Consider the following 21,122-nt stretch of genomic DNA (forward strand, 5'->3'; position numbering starts at 1 on the left):
TCCTTGGGACAAGGACCTTAGTCAAAACATCAGTGAATCTGACTGGAATGGTATTTGGACTAGAACCCCTTTCAAATCTGTTTCTTCTAGGATCCGTGAACATGCACTGAAGCTGATTTTCAGATGGTGCCTCATTCCCCACACCCTACATAGAATCAGTAACAAGCTCTCCCCCTTGTGTTGGAGAGGGTGTGAGAGCGAGGTACATTTTATCATATGTGGTGGTCTTGTGTGCTGATTGTTCCCTTTGGGGAGGAAGTATTTAATGAAATCAACAAAATTACCAGTCAATCCCTTCATTTAGACCTATCTCTGGCTCTGCTACTTATAGCTGATGAAGCCAGCAATAAAATCATACACAAAACCTTGACAAACTTTCTTCTTATAGCAGCACGACTGGTGATAGCTGCTTCCTGGAAAACACTTGACCCATATATGATTCATAAATGGTATCAGGAAATATGGAAATTAGCACTTATGGAAAAACTAACACATAGTTCAAAAGCAATGAGACAAGGAACAGATGCAGACAAGTTCTATGAACAATGGTATAGCTTTATTGTTTTTGTTAGTCAAAGTGATGGGGCTTGCAAGCCTCCAACCTCGCATGGTCAGATTTGGCGGTCCACATTCGGATAATTATCTGGAAAACAATTCAGGACAATAACCATTTCATATATGCTTACCTCCCTATTTTCTCTCATTGTTGTATGTTATTCTTGTTTTGTATTCTGTTCTACCAAAAACAATAAAAACATTATTTAAAAAAATATGAGCTGTCAATGTGATGACAATGACATTGTTTGGACACTGCAAAAAACCTTGTTGCATGAACAGCACTGTTTCCACAATAATCTCCTGCCTAGAAGCTCCTGCAGTCATCCAACTTTTTTCCCTGTGTGTCTCCCTTGGTTGTAAGGCTGCAGAAAATCTGACTTTTTAAATAAGGATCGGAACAGGCTTCCCCGAAAGATCAGATTAAGAGTAAGGATGGGGAAATCCGCCGGATCATGTGGGATAATACTTGCTTTGATACAACATCATCATCTAACCTCCCCACAAACAAATCAGAATGAATGCTTATTAAATAGCCAGTGTTGTCTAATTTCTCTGCAAAAAATTCTGGATGAACGCTTAACAAGCAGGTTGTCTGGACGTGCACTTTAGTAAGTCTTCATTGCGCATTCATTCTGATTTGTTTGTAGGACGGTTGTACAACAGTGAGCATTCATCCCGATTCATTTGCACAGTGCTTATGCATCTTCCTGTTAAATCATTCTTTCATCCTGCACTTTTCAGTGCATCCCCCATCATTCTCCTAACTACAAAAAGTCTGTTTTATAATGGATTTGCTGTGTTGGGGCGATAGAGTGCTTTAGTTCACTTTAAATGCGTAAAACTAAATCCGCAGTATGCACCTGAATCCGTCCCACGAAGTACTGACAATTTGGAGGCAGCGCTTCAATCCGTTTTTAAGATGTGCACTCTCCAGCAAAAGGGAGAGCATTCTCTCTCTCTCACACACACTCTCTCGCACACACACTCTCTCGCACACACACTCTCTCACACACACACTCTCTCACACACACACTCTCTCACACACACACTCTCTCACACACACACTCTCTCACACACACACACTCACAGTCACTCTCACACTGACACAGTCACTCTCACACTGACACAGTCACTCTCACACTGACACAGTCACTCTCACACTGACACAGTCACTCTCACACTGACACACACTCTCTCTCACACACACACACTCTCTCACACACACACACACGAGTCCTTGGGATCCTCAGCTGTGACTTCTCTTCACAGCAGCTCTCCATTGCCAAACTCAAAAGTAACAGAAGAAAAACCCTGGAGCTTGCAGGTGGAAATGGAAATGGACTGCCTTCAAGTTGACCCTGACTTATGGCTACCCTCTGAATAGGGATTTCATGGTAAGGGGTATTCAGAGGGGGTTTACCATTGCCTCCCTCTGAGACTAGTCCTCCCCAGCTGGCTAGGGCCTGCTCAGCTTGCTACAGCTGCACAAGCCAGCCCCTTCCTTGTCCGCAACTGCCAGCTGGGGGGCAACGGGACTCCTTGGGACTATGCCGCTTGCCCCAAATCACTAACCATGCCATGAGTGGACCGTTCCTCACACCATATTCCTCAATTGCACATTTTCTTCTTCACATTATAGGGAAATTATACCACTATTCCGATCCTTATTTAAAAGGCTCAAGACCTCCAAATCAACTATAATTGCGCACAACCTGAATTTGCTCGTATGTGACTGATTCTTGCCCCCAAACAATGTCTACCTGGAAACGCCCATAGTCTAATCTCCACATATGCTTTGTGCAAGCAAATCAGGATGCTCAATAAATAGGTCATCTGGAGAAGACTTAATCTCAGCCCCACACCAACTTCAGAAACAAGCTTTCCCCTGGCTCCAGAACTGATGACAAACAAAAGACACCAGGCATTTACACATGATTAGATATGGACAGGCTGCTTTCCTCAACAACGTGTGCTAGTAAACGTCCGAAGCCTATGCCTGTTCACTCAGAAGTCCCACTAAGGAGCAAGACCCACCCAACGCAGTGGAGCATCCTTCCAAAAATATGCATAGGATCGGAATGCAAAAGGTGCCGTGGATGCTCCTTTAAGACAGGTCCCCTCTTCTGCTGCACACACACAGGGCCGCAAGTGGAAATAAAGAGACCCCAACAGCGCCAAGCAGGCTTGGATAAAAATGGGGGGGGGGGAAATCTTTTGGGAAGAGAGGACGTAGTGAGAATGTGTTGACATTTGGAACTATGACTTGGCTATAAGCTAACCCCCTGCAGCAACTACGATAACTGTACCTCGACAGACTCCAGTAGTGTCTGGTCTCCGTTGCAACTGGTAGGGTGTAAAGCAGGAGGCCAACAGCAGGTGGAGCTAGAGCCAATGAAAGGTAGAGCCACCTAATCTTAGCTGTGTCCCCCTCTTCCTCTTGCTGAGTTTTACAAGGGAAAGACTGAGGAGGAGGAAGGAGGTGATAGGCAGTGCCACTCTCTGGACTGTTTGTACTTACGAAGGCAGGCAGATGGGGGCTGGCTGGGGACAGACTGATCTTGGCAGGACAGTGCCACATCCTCCCTGGAAGACCAGCCTCCACTCACAAACTCTCCCTGCTGCTTCCATTTCCTCACAGGTCACAGATCTCCCTCACATGAATGCCTCGGAAGTCACACCTCTGTTCAGCTCTGGAGATTCCCTGGGAATTGTGCCACGGCAAATGAGCACAGCTGCCCCCGTTCACACGAAAGGCTCCCCTGTCTGGTGTTACAACCACCACCACCACCAGACCATCATCGCACAGGAGCAAAGGAAAGGAAGTGTGCATGCCAAGCAACTCTCTGAGAAAAGGACACACACACACACCAATGGAGTCTCTGGTGATGGCTGAAGGGATGTCAGTGGGCACTGTTGGGGGAACAAGAAAAACACAGGCCACATCTGCGGGGGCTGCCATCTTCTGTGTCCAAAAATTCTGGGAAATGCTCCTTCCCCTGCCCAGAAACTGAGAGGCCACAGCTCAGTGGCGGTACCACGCCTTGCATGCATGAGGCTCCAGGTTTAATCCCTGGCGTTAAAGAGTCTCACGTTAACAGAGGCCTCTGGCTACAACCTGCAAGTCAGAGCACATTCACGGGCTAACAACACGGGTAGGAAGCCCGTGAGCCTCCGGATGATATTGCCGGACTACAGCTCCCACCATCCTCGATCGCTGGCCACGCAGCCCACCTCCTGCTTTCAGAGCCACCCACAGCATCACAACTCCGCATGGCGCTTAGCCTGTCTCTCCTTCGCTGCCAGGCGGGGAGCTGTTCCTCGCAAGTCCCCTCCAGTCGGTGGCTTTTTTTCCAGCTCAGCCATGCGGGAGTCTTCCACAGGCTCCTCTCTCACCACCCCTGCCGTCTTTTCTCCGGGGACCTCATTCGCCTCCTCCTGGTAGGTACTAACGCTCCCCCGGCTGTAGATGGTAAATTCAGGAAGTGGAGGTTTCATCATGCTCAGGAAGTCATAAGCAGGGAGGCGGGGCTTCCACTCTTCATCAGACAAGACAGCTGCCGGAGAGAGGGAGAGAGGGGGAGGAAGAGCAAGTCAGCGCATGCTCACAAGTCATCTGATAGATGGGATAATACGTTCCAAAGAACACAAGAAGTCCAGGGATAATCTAGCCTAGGGATGGGGAACCTCAGGCACGGGGCCCAGATGTGGCCCTCCAGGCCTCTGTCTGGCCCTTGGAACTCTTCCCAGGCCACACCCCCTCACCGGCCTTGCTTCACACATGAAGAGCTACCATGCATCCTTGGGCTCCAATGATGCTTTTTTGCTTGCCTGAATGGAGGACAGAGAGAGGCGTGCGAGTATGAAGGAACTAGACTACTGTACAAAGATAAAATTCACACTGATTGCTCGGTCCATTTCTGCCTCTGGCCCCGCCCACCCACAGCATGTGGCCCTGGGAAGGCTCCCCAGAAGAGAATGCGGCCCTTGGACTGAAAAAGGTTTCTTACTCCTGATCTAATCCAGCATCGTATTTCGTCAAACGGCTGGTCAGATGCCCCCAGGACACCCACATGCCGTGAGTGGGAAGCTCTCGTGAACCCTTGTGGTTTGCTCTACAGCAGCCAGCGTTCAGTGGCGTGTCACCAGTTTGGCAACTGCACTACTTTCATAGATAGTTTTATTATCAGATGATATGTTGTTAGCTGCCCTGAGCACCCTTTGGGAAGGAAAGGCAGGATGTACATTTTAAAATATCCCAGGATGCAGCAGTGTGCCTTGTTATGTCAACAGGACATGAGTTGGAGCCAAGGGTGAGATGGAAGAAACGTTTGAGATTTATTTATTTTTAATATTTTGGCCCTACTTTTCTGTCAAACTAACCAAAGTGGCTAAGAATCCCAAACCATACTTCGAGGCTGGAAGGATAAACACCCACTGTCTATTACACAATGGACTGAGGACCTCACTACTCTGGCTACATTTGAACATATTTCATATAGACAACAATTTCAAGTGGATACTTAGGGCACAATACAACTTGCATTTACGCCTGGCTGAAGAGAGCTGGATGCGGTGGATCTCCATCTGACCCACCTGGGTCCTGGCTCAGCTGGGCTATGCTGGCATAAGTCCCTCAGCCCAGCTCAGCCGGGACTCAGCCAAGGCTCAGCCGGAACTCAGCCAGGGCTCAGCTGGGACTGGTACAAGTGCAGCTGGTCTAAGCCAGTGTAAGGACCCAAAAAGGGGTGTGTTGGGGGCATGTTAGGGGAGGGGACGAGATGAGGGGACTTAGGCCACATCCAACTTGTGTTCAGAGCGCTCCAGCAGGTCCCAATCCGGGCAAAAGTTATGCTGGGGAAAATGTCGGTCTAAGAAAATAATTGCAACAGAAGTTAATGGAGAAGGATTATTCTCCGGTAGGGGTATTTGGGCGATCCGACTTTCACTTTCTGGTCCCATGTGCAGCTTCTGGCTGAGCCAGTGTCCAGCCAGCCCAGAAGTTCCTGAATGGCAACTGGATGCGGTGGAACTTTATGCCGGCTTCTCTTGTTCCAGCAAATCTTACACCGGCTTCCCAAGTTGGACTGTTCTGTTAATATTGACATCTGGAGAGCTTATAGTAATTTATATGTTTAACTCAAGATGCAAGTACTGATGGGTATGGCATCCGTAATGTAAACTGATGGTGGTTTATTCTTGTTAGTAGTAGTATCCATATCTTTTTTTTTGTACCAATATTTTTATTTATTTTTATTTATTTTATTTTATTCATTTTTCCTGTTTACTTTCTTTCCTTTTATTGTTAAATTTGCAACTAAAAAAAATCTGTGAATTTTTTTTTTAAAAAAAATCCCAAAGCCATCATATAACAATAAAGCCGCATGAATCAATTATCCAGAACAACTGCGGATTTATAAAAGTAGCTGCCATGAATTCCTAGTTTTAAGAAAAGTATTCCCCCAAAACTGAACCTGGAATAAAAACTGCCTTTATTGCCTATTAAAATTCAAATGGGGATTGAGACAGATGAACCTGTTCCAAATTCTGGGCGCCATGACTAAAAGGGCATTGTCCATTGTGCCGGTCTGCTAGACATTGGATGGGGGGGGGGGCATAGGAATAGTAGAATCGTAGAGTTGGAAGGGACCTATAAGGCCATCGAGTCTAACCCGCTGCTCAGTGCAGTAATCCAACTTAAAGCATACCCGACAGGTGGCTGTCCAGCTGCCTCTTGAAGGCCTCCAGAGTTGGAGAACCCACCACCATCCTAGGCCATTGGTTCCACTGTTGCGCTTCCTTCCATTGGAAAAAACAACAACTTAGAAATATAATAAAGAATGATAATAATTCTACAGAGTCAGACCACTGGTCCAGCCAGTTCAATGCTGAAGACCCTCTTTCAACAAACCTTTTAAGGAGAGACCTTATCCCAGTCTGCGTCTGTGTCGAAGTTGCTTTGTAATATATTTTTAAAGCTTTTCTTTTTAAATGTTTTTAAAGATGTTTTGTTTTAATATGTATTAAGGATGTCTTGTTTTAATATATTTTAAAGCCTGTTTTTATGATGTTTTAGAGTGTTTTTAGTGCTTTTAGATATGAATCTAATGAATAAAAATAAAATAAATAATAATGTTGTCTACACTGACTGGCAGCAGCTCTCCAGGGTTTCCGGCAAGGATCTCTTGCAGTTCTACCTTGAGTTACCAGGGACTGAACCTGGTACCTTCTGCATGCCACGCATGGGGCTCTACTAGAGTTTTAGAGGGTTCACCCTCCATGGGTTCCCTGACCACTACTTCCTCACGAGTCCTCATGGCCGTTATCCCCAGTTGCTGTTGATGCTCCTAAGAAAAGTCTTGCCAAAGGTTCATCTGGTCCAGCATCCTGTTCTCACACTGGCCATCCAGAAGCCCCTCAGAAGCCCATAGCAGATGCCCAGCCCTGCCAACCCTCAACTACCAGCCCTGTGCTCTTCCGCTGAGCCCAGCGTGTGATCACTGAGCTATGACCTGTCTCTGATGAAGGGCTTTAGAAATGGGACCCAGGCAGGATTATAAAAATAGAGGCAGTTCTTGAGATACTCTGTTCCCATGCCATTTAGGGCTTTAAAGGTGATAACCAACACCTTGAATTTGAGCCTGGAGACAAACAGCCAACACTGTTATCTTTTCATGCCAGGTCAAGACTTTCCTCTTCTCCCAGGCATTTTAGCATGTGTTTTTTTAAATTTGTATATTTGTTTTTAATGTTTTTAATCGTTGTAAACCACCCAGAGAGCTTCGGCTATGGGGCGGTATATAAATGCAATAAATAAATAAATAAATTGGAAAACCAGGGGCAGCCAATGTGGTGTCCTCAAGATGCTGCTGGACTCAACTCCCAGCCACTAACCACACTGGCTGGAGCTGATGGAAGTTGGAACTCAGTAACATCAGGGGGTATCATGTTGGCAACCTTTGCATGAAATGGCGTAACTGACAAAGAATCGGCATGATCTGATCTGATCTCTTGGCTCCAGTCAGAACTCTGGCCGCCAGATTTTGAACTGAACTGAAGCTCCTGAACCATCCTCAAAGGCAGCCCCACGTAAACTGCATCGCAGTAATCTAACTGGAAGTGATCTCTGCATGACTGACTGAGGCACAATGACCCCTCTCTTCTTGGAGGGCTACAGGATTAGGATTTCTCTAAAGTTCTCCTGTCGACTTGTATCAGGGGAGGGGGCATTGGGCTGCTGTGCCAGCAGTAATGGGAACTATAGCACAGTGGTGAAGAGAGCCTGGCTAGGAGTCCAGAGTCTGTGAGTTCAAATCCCCACTCGTGTCTCCTGGGTGTCAAGGGCCAGCTAAAGATCACCCCCACAGGGAGTGTCTCAGGGGTTACGTGCCCTTCCACTTGTGCACCAGTGGGCAAGCTGCATAGTCCCAAAGAGCCCAGTTGCCCCCCAGCTGTTGCAGACAAGGAAGGGGCTGGCTTGTGCAGCTGTGGCAAGCTGAGCAGGCCCTAGCCAGCTGGGAAGGGCTAGCCTCAGAGGGAGGCAATGGCAAACCCCCTCTGAATACCCCTTACCGTGAAATCCCTATTCAGAAGGTAGCCATAAGTCAGGATTGACTTGAAGGCAGCCCATTTCCATTTTTTCAAACACTTTAACCTGATCTTTCTCCCTATAGGGAAAAGACAGAAGGTGAAGTTCTGCCTCCCTCTGCTGGTTAAATTATGTCGATTTCTTTAACTGCCCAACTTTCCTTTCATCTTTTGCTTTAAAGCACACTTTGTTCTATCCTCACCTGAAGGGACCTCAAATCCACGGTTGGAGGCAGTGTGCTTCTGAATAGCAGTACCTGGGAACTGTAGAAGGAGAGATTTTTTTCACTCGGGTCCTGCTTATGGGCTTCCCAGAAGAGGCATCTGGTTGGCCACTGTGAGAACAGGATGTCAGACCGGCCTGATTTGGTGAACATTTTTTGGTTGGTTTGCCAACCCGATGCTATCCAGATGTTTTGGGCTGCAACTGCCATCAGCCCTAGCCAGCCTGAGTTAGGGTGGCAGCTCTAGAGGGACAGCTACGTTAGCTTGCTCTGGCAAAGTCAACAGGGAGCCCTGGGGCACCTGAAAGACTTGACACATTTACTGTGGCATAAACCTTTGTGGATTAGAGCGCCCACAAATCTCCTAGTTCTTAAGGCACATCAAGAGAGTTATTTTGATAGTCACACAGTGAGATGGAGCATGGGCTGAAGGAAGAATCAGCACCTGCAATCCCCAGTGCGAGTGCAGGAGCAGGAACTGGAGAACTACTGCTCTGTAACCTATTTTGATAGGGCCCTCACTCCCCCCCCCCGAATAATCTATGTACTGCCCAAATAGAACAGTGTTAGTCAGTTTAATTTGGGGTGTTTCTTATATGTTTTTAAAGGTACAATTGAATTGGATCATTTCGCAACAGCATCTTAAGGACTAGAAACTTGATTTTTTTAAAAAGCAAGGCAGCAGTGTGTTGAGGTTCTGGGGTCAACCCCAGGTTTTGTTTTGTTTTTCAGTTCCATGGTATAAACATAGGATATAAAGCTTGCTTAAGATCAAGTTCACATTATCTCAGATTTACTCAGGGACCCATCCTTTTCTGTAAGCAGTGTGACACATGAGTCGGCATTAACAAGATTTCGATCCTTAATGATCTATTATTATAATTATTTAGAATTACAGTCAAGTCTTCTTTCCCAAGTGTGAGTGTAATTTCTCGTAAGAAAAGTCACGTTCTCAGTAACGTTGGTGGACATGTAAACTTGGGAGAAGGGACTGGCTGCAGGCAGCAATTTAGGAAAAACCTCTTACTCGGTGCTACCCACAGATAATCCTGCCAAGTGCAAGGACACAGCCTGCCGAAATCTTTCTTGTGCTCTTTGCTCTTCTCCAGCCTTAGGGTGTCAGCAGTATTGAGCACAAACACAATGAGAGACCAAAGTATATTTGGCTAAGAAGCACATACTTCACTGTGTACTTACTGCTTGGAACTTCTTGGCCGGATTTCAGCTTTTCGATCCAAGCTAGGACGTTCACTTCTGAAATGGGTTGATCCGAAGGAAAAACAAAGACTTGGCCTCCGGAATGGAGGCTGATCCAGAGGAGGAGAGGCAGAGGAGAACGGAAGCTCCCAAAATAGGCAGTTAGGATTCCTCTGCCCACAGGAGTGTTTTTCCTGTGTAAAGAAAACCAGGAGATTAATGCACTTGATGAACAAAAAAAGTAAACAGACCTCATCTAAAGGGGCACTTTCTGGCATTAAAAAGCAGCCAATCTGAGCTGCTCGTCAGAATCAAATGCCGTTAAACTGGTTTTGATCTGAAACAGTAAGGCCAGACACAGCATTTGCACTGAAAATATCTGTTATCGCATTCCCATGGCCTAATGGAATTGGTAAAAAAAACAAAATGGAGGCTTCATGCACTGCAATTGAATCCAAAAAGCCTTTTAAGCAAAACCTTTCAACTCACAAGCAAATTCTTGCTCACGAAAAAGATGCTTCCCTCAGCATCTTTTACATTGATAGTACACAGTTCCAATAGGTAAGGGCAAATGACATCTTTGAAACATGCTTGGAATAATTTCCAGAGGGACAGCCCTGTTAATCTCCTGCAGCAAAAAGAATCAAAGAGTCTTGTAGGAACCTTAAAAGTCTAATAAATCAGAGGGAACCAATAGTTTGATTTAAAAAATTGTCTAGATTTAACCCACACTCACACCACGAGTACTAATAAGCTTATCAATGTCAGGATATCTGTGCTATCTGTGGCTATTTCTAATGCATGGCTCCCTGGCCCACTGCAGATGTGAATACCATTGTCTCAGCAACTATCAAGAATCTGCTAATGAACCTATATACGTAAGCTCTCATTTTCACCAACTGTAATGTTTGAATCTGATTGCCATTCAACTCCCACTATAAAATGTTCTCTTTTTTTTACCTGCCAACTTTGTATCTAATGTTAGTTCTACTCAGTGTAAACTAGGGGATGAAATCTTTTTTACATTTCGTTTTTAAACGTGGCCCACTGGTGGTCATTAATGATCTTTTACCTCTGATATCTTTTCTTTTTTCTGATTTCCTCTGAAATTTTTTTTGTTTTGCTTTGCAGAGAATTATCGATATTATAATCAATATTTATTCACAAGCCCCCACTGGTATCAATCTTTATTCTGAACTCTGTAATGACTGTCTATTTACATTCCTTTTCAACTGCGCTACAAAGCAGATTAAGGCAGATAATCAAGTCTTGCCCCCTGCTGCCTACAATCAACACCTCATTTCTTCTTGCTGCTTTCTGTCTGTCAGTTAATATCAACACTTCACTGATATCAGTGAAATGGAATACACGTTTGAAGAACTCACTTTCTATGTAGATGGATAAAAGTATCACTCACACTATCGATGATTTCAAAGAGAATTTAAAAAAAAAATCGGAAAAAGAATGAATCAGAAACCAAGTCCAGAGTTGCTACTTCAAAACACTCCACAAAGAGAAAGAATATCAGAAATAATAATTAATCCGATGGCAAATCCAATCATTGCAGAAATGGAGCCCATCGCTAGTGCAGACCCACAGAAATTAATGTGCATGACTAACTCAGATCCCTTAATTTCAATGGATACTCTGAATAAAACTTTGTTGGGAGCCATGTGAGGACTGTAGCTCAGCAGCAGAGCATGTGCTTTGCATGCAGAAGGTCCCAGGTTCAATCCCCAGTAGCATCCCCAGGAAGGGCTGGGAGAAACTCCATCTGAAACCCTGGAGAGCTGCTGCCAGTCAGTGTAGACAATATTAAGCCAGATGCACAAGTGGGTCTGACGAAGTAGAAGGCAGCTGGCTATGGTTCCAATGCACAGTCCTGATTTTCCTTCATGGGTGGGCTTGAGCCCACAGAAGCTTACGCCATAATAAATTTGTTAGTCCTTAAGATACCACAAGATTTGTTGAGGATGTATTCATGGTGACAGGTTATAATTTAAAGAAGGGGCATGTGTTATGTGCAATGGATTGTGTCACAAGGTTGTCAGTTCCAGCCCCCCCCCAAAAAAAATACCTTCAGGTTTTATGTGATAAATAAGGAGATGGAAAGACACTATAATATATTTTGCCCATTGTACTGGCCCCTTACCAATTGTAAGTTATTCTTGGGTCCCTATCTGCATCATACAGATTTCAAACAATATTATACCCAGTGCTCTTTTGGGTAGAAAAAAATGAGGTGCCGGTACTCCATACCGGCAAGTATTATCACAAATTTAAACAGTCATTTAAACAGTCATGGCTTCCCCTAAAGAATCCTGGGAACTGTAGTTTGTGAACGCTGCTGAGAGTTGTTGGAAAACTCCTATTCCTCTCACAGAGCTACAGTTCCCAGTGTTCCCTGGGAAGAAAAGTGGATTGTTGAACCACTCTGGAAACTGTAGCTCTGAGAGGGGGACAGGGGCCTGCTAACAAGTCTCAGCACCCTTAAGAAATGACAGTTCCCAGGATTCTTTGGGGGAACATGACTGTTTGAAGTGGTATCCTAGTGCTTTGAATGTATACTGCAGATGGGGGTCTTAGTTAAAAATGGATCCACATCTTAGGACCCCCTTCCCCAAGCGTGCGCTTCTTAAGAAGCCAAAATTCCATGTTGACAAAGGAGGAGTTGAGAGGGAGCCAGACTACTCTTTAGCTGGGAGAGGAGCCAGGTAGGGCTGGGAAAGAAAGACATTCTGCCTGAAATCCAGGACAGCTGCTGCCGGTCAGTGTAGACAGCACTGAGCTAGAGGGTCCAATAACCTGCCACTGTATAAGGCAGTTTCCTATGTGCCTATGCTGCGTCCTTACAGGTTGAGCCAGCAAGCAACGAAGTCTGGGCGACGCTCTTCTCTGGCCAAATGCTGCATTTCTCCTTCATCCCTTTTGCTCAGAGCCCCATCGCTGAACAGAACGAGTAACGGTTTCTCCAGCTGGAAGTACTCTGGCAGGTTCCCTACCGTGATTTCTGGCTGCAACAAGAGAAGAGCGGCAAGGCAAATTATAATAAGGGGAGGAAAAGGGAGCACCAACTCCAGATTCAAAATACGTCCCAGCTGACCAGCCACCGGACAAGCCCTAGTCCAAAACATGTGGAGGGCACCAGTTTGCAAAAGGCTGCAGTAGGCCAAACATGTTTCCCTTGGAACAGAAGGAGAAATTATGCTTACAAATGTTTCCAGTAACGCATGGCGGATAACTTCAACAATGTCCTGCACGCTGTACTTTGAGAGTTTGATGACGCGTCTCGTCTGAGCTTCGGGCTTAGCAAGCAGCAGTGCTGGAAGAGGTACTTTATAATTATGGGAACTGGGGTAACGGAAGAGAGGGGGGAACAGATGGAAGCGTATTTTAAAAACTCTTTTGAAAGTACCATTGCCACCCGATTAAAGAAATCTTAGCTGAGCTTCAAACACTGATTAATCAATTAAATCTGCATGTCTTTGCATATAAATAAAACAACAACTTTGGGGAGGGGGACACCCATATTTTCTTTGTTTCCAGGTCATGCATTTGTCACAACAGGCATCAGAAAAGACATTTATTTATTCCACTGATATTCCACCTTCCTCCAAAGACCTCCGTGTGGCATCTATTGTTTTCTCTGCTCCACGCCCCATTCCATCCCCACAACAACCTGATGAGGTAGGAGGCTGGGGTGGGAAACAGCGACTGGCCTAAGTCCACCCAGTGAGCTTCATGTTGAGTGGGGATATGAAGCTGAGTCTCCCCAGTCCTAGCCCATCACGCCAACCGAGGCGTGGAGAACCTGTGGCCTTCAGGATGATGTTGGACTCCAACTCCCATCAGCCCCAGCCAGCAGCACCAATGGTCAGGGATGATAGGAGCTGTAATCTAACAACTTCTGGAGGGGCCCTGGTTTTCCACCCCTGCCACAGGCAGGCAATGACTGGCCTTGACTAACTGAGTCACGCGCTGAGTTCAAACCAAGCAAGCAATCAACATACAGAATTGCAGCATCCTCTTCATAGTAGATTCCCGTCGTGACATATCCATCTAGGACTTTTCCGGCTTCGACAAAAGCTTCTCTTGCTGTTATGAAACAGATTAACGCAGTCTGTAAATATGTATACCCAAATAAACAGAAGCTTGTTTCTCTGCTGGTAAAATGCATCAAAGGATTCAAACAGGAAGAGAGGGATCCATTTGGGGCTTTTTAGTTTAGGGAAAAGGTAAGCAGAGGAGAGAGAGATGTGTAACAGTATGCATAGTGTGGAGTAACCTCCTCTAGGATGCACACCTTAACGTGGTGAGGGGGGTTGAGAGTGTTGAAGAAGCTGAGAACAATGTCGTCAGGAGTCTAGACCAAGAGGCTAGACTCCTAGCAGGGGCACCCAAGGCGGAATGGTCAAAGCTGAAACACCAGACTAAGATGCATCCAGACCTAGAGAAAGGCAATGGTAAACCACCTCTGAATACCTCTTACCAGGAGAACCCTATGAACAGAGTATCCAAAATGCAACACGAGATAGTGCTGGAAGATGAGACCCCCCAGGTCAGAAGGCACTCACCGAGCTACTGGGGAAGAACAAAGGACAAGTACGAGTAGTGCTGTGACTAATGACGCAGCTGGGTCAAAGCCGAAAGGAAGCCCAGAGGCTGAGGCGCAAAGATGCAAAAGGAGAGTCCGGAGTTGTACGACGTGCACAATAGGAAGGCAAAACAAGGGATGGATTGATTCCATAAAGGAAGCCACAGGCTTGCACTTTCAAGATCTGAACAGGGTGGTTTACAACAGATGCTGTTGGAGGTCGCTGATTCATGGAGTTGCCATAAGTCGAAATCGACTTGAAGGCACATAACAACAACAAAGTGTGGAGTAAGCGGACTCCATCTCTGCTCACACTAGAACTTGTGGACGTCCAATGGAACTTAATGTTGTAACAGGACAGACAAAAGAAAGGAGTTATTTAGACGGTGCATAGTTAAACTAAGGGATTTGCTCCCACAAGACGTAGCGATGGCGGCCAACTTGGATGGCTTTAAGAGAGGATTAGAGAAACATATGGAGGATAAGGCTATCAGTGGCTACTAACACTGATGGTTATGTTTTACTTCCACTGTCAGAGGCAGCATGCTTCTGAATACCAGTTGCTGGAACCTGTAGGGGGTGGAAGGATTCTTGCACTCAGGTCCTGCCTGTGGGCTTCCCATGGGCATCTGGTTGGCCACTGTGAGAACAGGATGCTGGACTAGATAGGCCTTTGGCATGATCCAACAGGCTCTTCCTATGTTTTTACATTTGCATCTACATTTTACATGTAGATACTGAGAAAAGCCTGTAAAATATCAGCACCAATCTACTCTTTCTTTTGGATTAAATTTTATTTAGTTTTTGATTAAATTTTTTATATATACATATATATCCCACCCTTCCTCCCAGTAGGAGCCCAGGGCACCAAACAAAAATGCTAAAAACACTCCAAAAAGTCTTAAAAACAGAAGACTTTAAAACATATTAAAGCAAAACATCTTTTAAAAAAGCTTTAAAAACAACTTAAAACGCAGTTCCAACAGTGATACAGACTGGGATAAGGTCTCTACTTAAAAGGCTTGTTGAAAGAGGAAGGTCTTCAGTAGGCACCGAAAAGGTAACAGAGATGGTGCCTGTCTAATATTTAAGGGGAGGGAATTCCAAAGGGTAGGTGCCACTACACTAGAAATCTGTTTCCTATGTTGTGCGGAACAGACCTCCTGATAACTGAAACTCAATCCAGACAAGACCGAGACACTGTTGGTGAACTCTTTCTCTGCCCAGATGGTGGATGTTCGACCTGTTCTAGATGGGGTTACACTCCGCTTGAAGGAACAGGTTCATAGTTTGGGTGTCCTTTTCGATCCTTCCTTGTCTCTTGAGGTGCAAGTGGCCACGGTGGCAAGGAATGCGTTCTACCACCTTCGGTTGGTAGCCCAACTACGCCCCTATCTGGACAGGGATGACCTCGCCTCAGTTGTTCACGCTCTGGTAACCTCTAGACTGGATTACTGTAATGCGCTCTACGTAGGGCTGCCCTTGAAGACAGTTCGGAAACTACAGCTAGTGCAAAACGCGGCAGCCAGGCTGTTGACAAGGACCAATTGGTCCACGCATATAACACCTGTCCTGGCCCATTTGCACTGGCTCCCTATTTGTTTCCAAGCCAGATTCAAGGTGCTGGTTTTGACCTATAAAGCCTTATACGGTGTGGGACCGCAATACCTTGTGGAACGCCTCTCCTGCTATGAACCTACCCGTCCGCTTCGTTCAGTATCTAAGGCCCTCCTCCAGGTACCAACTCATCAAGATGCCCGGAGGATTACTACTAGATCTAGGGCCTTTTCTGTGGTGGCCCCCGAATTGTGGAACAGCTTACCAGAGGAAATACGCCTGGCGCCTACAGTATTTTCTTTTAGGTGCCAGGTTAAGACCTGGCTATACTACCAGGCATTTTAATGTTTTAATGTTTAATGTTAATTGTTCATCTTAATGTTTTAAATTTTCCTGTTATTTGAATTGGATTTTATTGTGACATGGTATTTTAACTCTGTTTTGTACACCGCCCAGAGAGCTATGGGCGGTTTAAAAATGAAATGAAATAAAATAAAATAAAAATAAGATGGTATCTGCAGGAGACCCTCACCTGCAGAGCGCAGTGATCAACTAGGTATATAAGGGTAAGATGATCTTTCAGGTATCCTGCAGAACAGGGTGACAGTCTGAGCTGGCGGGATTCTGGATGGAAAGACTTCTGATTGCAGAATTTTATTTATTTTTAACACTGCCGAGAAATTTTAAAATATTATGTGGTTTATAAATCCTTTTAAATAAACAAACAAACAAGTTCTCCCACAACCCACCCACCCTGAATCTTCTTGCACACATAGGTGGCATTGTACCTTACAGATTACTGCAGCATGGCGACTCTAAAGCAGGCATTTTCAATGGTTGCGCCGGCATTTTGGAACAGCTTTGCCTCTGAGATTTGCAGGGCACCATCAGTTATCTTTCCATCCCTGGCATCTCCAGCTAAAAGGATCAGGAAAAGATCTCCTTCTGCCTGATATCCCAGCACAGGGTGAGGAACTGGATCCAACCAGTGGGCCAGATTTTTACCTCTCCAATCACTCACAGGCCAAGTATGACAAACCAATCTGTCAATCACCTGATGTCAAATGAGCCATTCTTGCTCTTGTGGACGATCAGCTGATTGTCAGGACTTCCAAAGTGCCATGCACAGAGATATGCCAGCCCTGACAATCAGCTGGCAAAAGCCATGTCTTTACTTGTCTTGGACCTGACGTCATATTCAACGTCAGGTGTAGGGCAGGTTAGTGGGGCTGGGCCAAAATGGCTTGGCGGGCCAAATGGGGAGGCCTATAGGGAGGCAAAGTTTCCCCACCTTTGCCCTAGCAAGCCACTGACAGTCATGGACAGACAATTGTGGCCGAGATGGATAAATAATCTGGCCTAGAAAACGCCCGCTCCCTATGGTCACAGAACTGCAGAAGACACACAGTAATGGATAAACAGCATTGTAGTGTGGGGGGTGGTGTTTTGTCTACCAATTTCTGAGTCCATGTACGTAAATCTTCCTTTTCTCCTCCCCACACCCTGCTTTGCAGCCATGCCTTCTTCGCTTTTCCCGGAATCAGCAAACTCCCACAGCCACAGGGTAGGAGGGATTGCACCTTTCCAAATGGGCCCTTTAATGCATTTTTTGCAGCTAATTATCCAGTTAAATCAGAACAGGTTGCTGGTGTTTATCTGACCAGCCCAATTCAATTTCCTGAAAAACAAGAATCCAATTATTTTACCACTCGGTAGCAAAAATGCAAATCTTGTCTTGAAAGGCAGCATTCCTGGTCTCCCATCACAGACACGCCTGAAGTGCACGATCAGGGCTGGCCGGCCTCAGCCATTAAGCAGAGGACCCTTCCAGATGTCCTTTTAATTGGACATTCATGATGATTTGTGCTCACCGTGGGATTGGGATCGTTATATGTGATCATGCGCTTCCATGCACGATCCACGTTTTATACGTGGATTGTTGCAGCTGCAGATGTTTCAGGCTGGAATCATATACTGCTTCATCTCCAATCAGGACGTGCCCTGTAACTTCCTGCAGAAATCCTGTAACTTTTCATCCCACAGATGTTCTGCTTTTTGTTGTGTGTCCAGCTTTTGTTGCCCTGTAGCATGAGTGCCCTCCAGATGGAGCTAACGCGGTACCATTGCAGAAGCGTTGCATAACAACTACTAAAGCGGAATGATGTGTGGATGGTCCAAGATAAATCTACTGTCCATGCACTATTATCTGCATCAATAGCATGTTGCAGAATACACCTAGGGGAAAAAACCACCAGTCCAGAGGAGTCCAGAGTGAGCTGGCAGCCCAAGTAAGAGTTGCTGGGTAGGGTGGGGTGGGGGAGAGGGACAGCGAGGAGGAGTTGGAAGACAGAGCAGTGTGCCTGCGGCCCTTCAGCCAGCCCACTGCTAGGGATGCAGGAAGGCGTTCCTTTCCATTTCAACTTGTATTTGCCGCATGCAGCACGGCTTCTGTTCTCCTGCAGTTCATCTTCTGCCAAAACCTATGTTATTCATCTCACTTTTCACCCCATTCATTTTAATGCAAAGGAAACGCAACGCAAATGAGAGGAGAAATATGTAATAAAATACGTATCATTTGTGGCTTGAAATCCACAACAACAGCAACCACTGATTGTATTTGCTGGATTGGTTTCCGTTCTGGACACGGGACGAATAAGTGAACATTGGCAATTTCCACTCCTCTTTCTGTCCTCGTTGAAGTTCCCCGACATCTCTACCCACTTCCCCCAGGTGTGACAGAAGGGCATTGTCCTACCATCAACAGTGTTGAAATACGAGTCAACGGCCAGGCCAGGCAGCTTCCAAAGATGGAAGCTGGGAAAGGGGGCGCCATCTTGTCCCTTCATTTTACGTAGCAAATTATCTTGGGCTGGCCCTGGTGACAGAGCACACACACACACACACACACACACACTCAGAGGACAAGGCCTTGACCAGCCTGATCTTCCCTGTGAGCAATAAGGGGCCTCAGTTTGCTGCTTCAAGCGAACCGAACTTGGCCACACCTTGGCCTACTCCAGACCACCAGGCCCCTTAATCCAGCCTCCAGCATTCTCCCTAAGCCACACTCACCTGCCCTATTCCACAACAAGCCCCCCTTTTTTCTCAGCTGAAAAAGGGAAAGGTATATGACAATGAACAGGGTATAAGTGTCTCTCTCTCTCTCTCTCTCTCTCTGTTGGGCATGCCTCTTCCCGTACCACTTTTCCCTGAAGGAATTCAGCTCACCCTTATTTCACCCCTTATATATCCAACGGCCATATTACCCTGAACACGCCCGATCTCATCTGATCTGGGAAGCTAAGCAGGGTCAGACCTGGTTAATACTTGGATGGGAGACTGCCTGGGAATACCGGGTGCCATAGGCTTAGAAGAAGGCAATGGTAAACCACCCCTCAATACCTGTTACCATGAAAACCCTATATATATATACTCCTTTCTGTTACATTTCAGACAGGAACTGTCTCCAACATCTTTTCAGCACCTATTGACGACCTTCCATTTTCAACAAGTCAAAAGACTTATTGTGGAGACCTTTATCCCAGTCTGAATCGGTTATGGGATGTGAAGTTCAAAAGGTTCCCTACCCCTGCTGTAACAGCTGCCTTTCTAGATCAGACCAAAAGACCTGTTTTGATTTGCTTCTGACAGTGGCCAGCCAGACTTCTATTAAGTATTTATTGTAAGTATTATAAGTATTTTGTTAATACCACCTTCATTTGTATTCCAAGGGTGATTCCAAGATAAAGCTGGGCATGAAGGCAACAGCACCCGTCCTATTGTTTGCCGTAGTATCTGGCATTCTGAGGTAGACTGCATCTGAACATGAAGGTTCCATTTAGCCATCATATCTTAGTAAGTCACAGATGGACTTAACTAGGATAAGCTTGAAGGCCAAAGGTGAGTTCAGGGACCTGCAAGCCATCTTAAAATACACACAAAAAGCACCCCCTTTAATTTTACAAGCTGCCATCACCCATCATTTATACTTCTGTCCTGCAACACTTCCCCATGAATTTGTCTCTAATACTTTTAAAAAAGCCATCTCAGCTACTGGCCGTCATGACATCTTATGGCAGTGAATTCTATAGGTTAATCACGTGTCATGTGAAGAAGTACTTCCTGTTTACTCAGTCCTGAATCTTTTGACAATCATTGTAACTTGGCGTGCCCTGAAGTATTACAACAGAGAGATAAAAAATTATAGAGTTACTCCTTGGATTTGGGGCCTCCAATGACTTTGGCAGTAATTCAGGTAATGACATCATCTCCATTCCTCCATCTGTAAAAACGAGGGTGACAGTGGCCTACCTGACAGGGCTGTTGTGAAGGAAAACAGAACAAGAGCAGCTTATAAAGCTTTCTAGAGTTAAAGGGTAACAGAAAGTATTATTATTTCTGGTAACATCAGGCCTTCTTCAACAACGTTCAGACACTAATCAAGGAAAGTGCTTACCTTCACCCATGCTTGGATCAAATAATCCCAAAACTCTGTGGTATGGCGAGATTTTGACCCTAAAGTATTCTTCCACTTCTTCAGGTGTTGTCAGCCTCACAGGACAGGACATTCTACTTCTAAAGACATAAATTGAAACCAGGCTAAAGACTTCAGGTAGGGATGGAATAATCTGTCAATTTTGGTTCCCTCAGTTTCTTGTTTTTCGAATATTAAACTCAATTCTCCACATTTCTGCAGCAGTTTGCATATTCTTCAGCTTTTTGTGCAAATTTCTCCTAACACACACATTTTTATAAGCAGTTTTAACTAAAGTACACATTTTTGCAGGCAATCTTCCCTAATATTATGCATTTTTGTATGTTTTCACAAATACATTCATTTTTCTGCAGGCTTTCCCCTAAATTCTGCATTTTTGTAAACATTATTTGGTTGCATAACTGCACTGCAAAATTCAGGTGAGTGCAAATTTCACAGGATGGCTTTCGGTTCTTGTACTGTTTCGGAGTGAGAGCCAGTGTGGTGTAGTGGTTAAGGTGTTGGACTACAACCTGGGAGACTAGGGTTTGAATCTCCACACAGCCATGAAGCTCACTGGGTGACCTTGGGCCAGTCACTGCCTCTCAGCCTCATGAAAACCCTATTCATAGGGTCGCCATAAGTGGGAATCGACTGGAAGGCAGTACATTTACATTTTTTACTGTTTCGGAAAATGTGAATTTGATAGATTCAGCTTGAAGTGCGACCTGAATTGAATTTATCCCCCATCCCTCATTTCAAGCCCATCTCCAAGGCACACTTTGATTTCCTCCTTTGCTTAATATCACTGCCTAGAGGGGTGGGCAGAAAGGAGATTAGGATATACTCAGCAGTGGCGAGGGATCAGGGGAAAAGTTTTATTTGGTTTGTATTGAAAGGCAAATTTGCCTAATTTGCAAATTCGAAAGCAATA

General features: G+C 45.4%; 1 protein-coding gene and 1 pseudogene across 7 annotated transcripts in view; one reads left to right on the forward strand and one right to left on the reverse strand.

Annotated features, from left to right (window-relative positions):
* Window positions 1-554: 554 nt before the first annotated feature.
* Window positions 555-21,122, reverse strand: part of TXNDC16 (thioredoxin domain containing 16) — a 70,539-nt gene continuing 49,971 nt past the window's right edge. For 6 of the 7 annotated variants that reach the window (XM_061612539.1, XM_061612540.1, XM_061612535.1 and 3 more), the window contains 6 exons: window positions 20,171-20,289; window positions 13,574-13,658; window positions 12,776-12,914; window positions 12,417-12,577; window positions 9,564-9,757; window positions 555-4,112 (listed from right to left, as the gene is read on the reverse strand). In XM_061612539.1, coding sequence (XP_061468523.1) covers window positions 3,817-4,112; window positions 9,564-9,757; window positions 12,417-12,577; window positions 12,776-12,914; window positions 13,574-13,658; window positions 20,171-20,289 — 994 coding nt within the window. In that variant the 3' untranslated portion in view covers window positions 555-3,816. Of the gene's footprint in view, window positions 4,113-6,263; window positions 6,355-9,563; window positions 9,758-12,416; window positions 12,578-12,775; window positions 12,915-13,573; window positions 13,659-20,170; window positions 20,290-21,122 lie in introns of all 7 variants that reach the window. The other variant, XR_009760798.1, reaches the window with a different exon arrangement.
* On the forward strand, window positions 18,964-19,082 carry LOC133378519 (5S ribosomal RNA; annotated as a pseudogene).

Source organism: Rhineura floridana, chromosome 2, assembly GCF_030035675.1.
Source record: "Rhineura floridana isolate rRhiFlo1 chromosome 2, rRhiFlo1.hap2, whole genome shotgun sequence".
Classification (NCBI taxonomy): domain Eukaryota; kingdom Metazoa; phylum Chordata; class Lepidosauria; order Squamata; family Rhineuridae; genus Rhineura; species Rhineura floridana.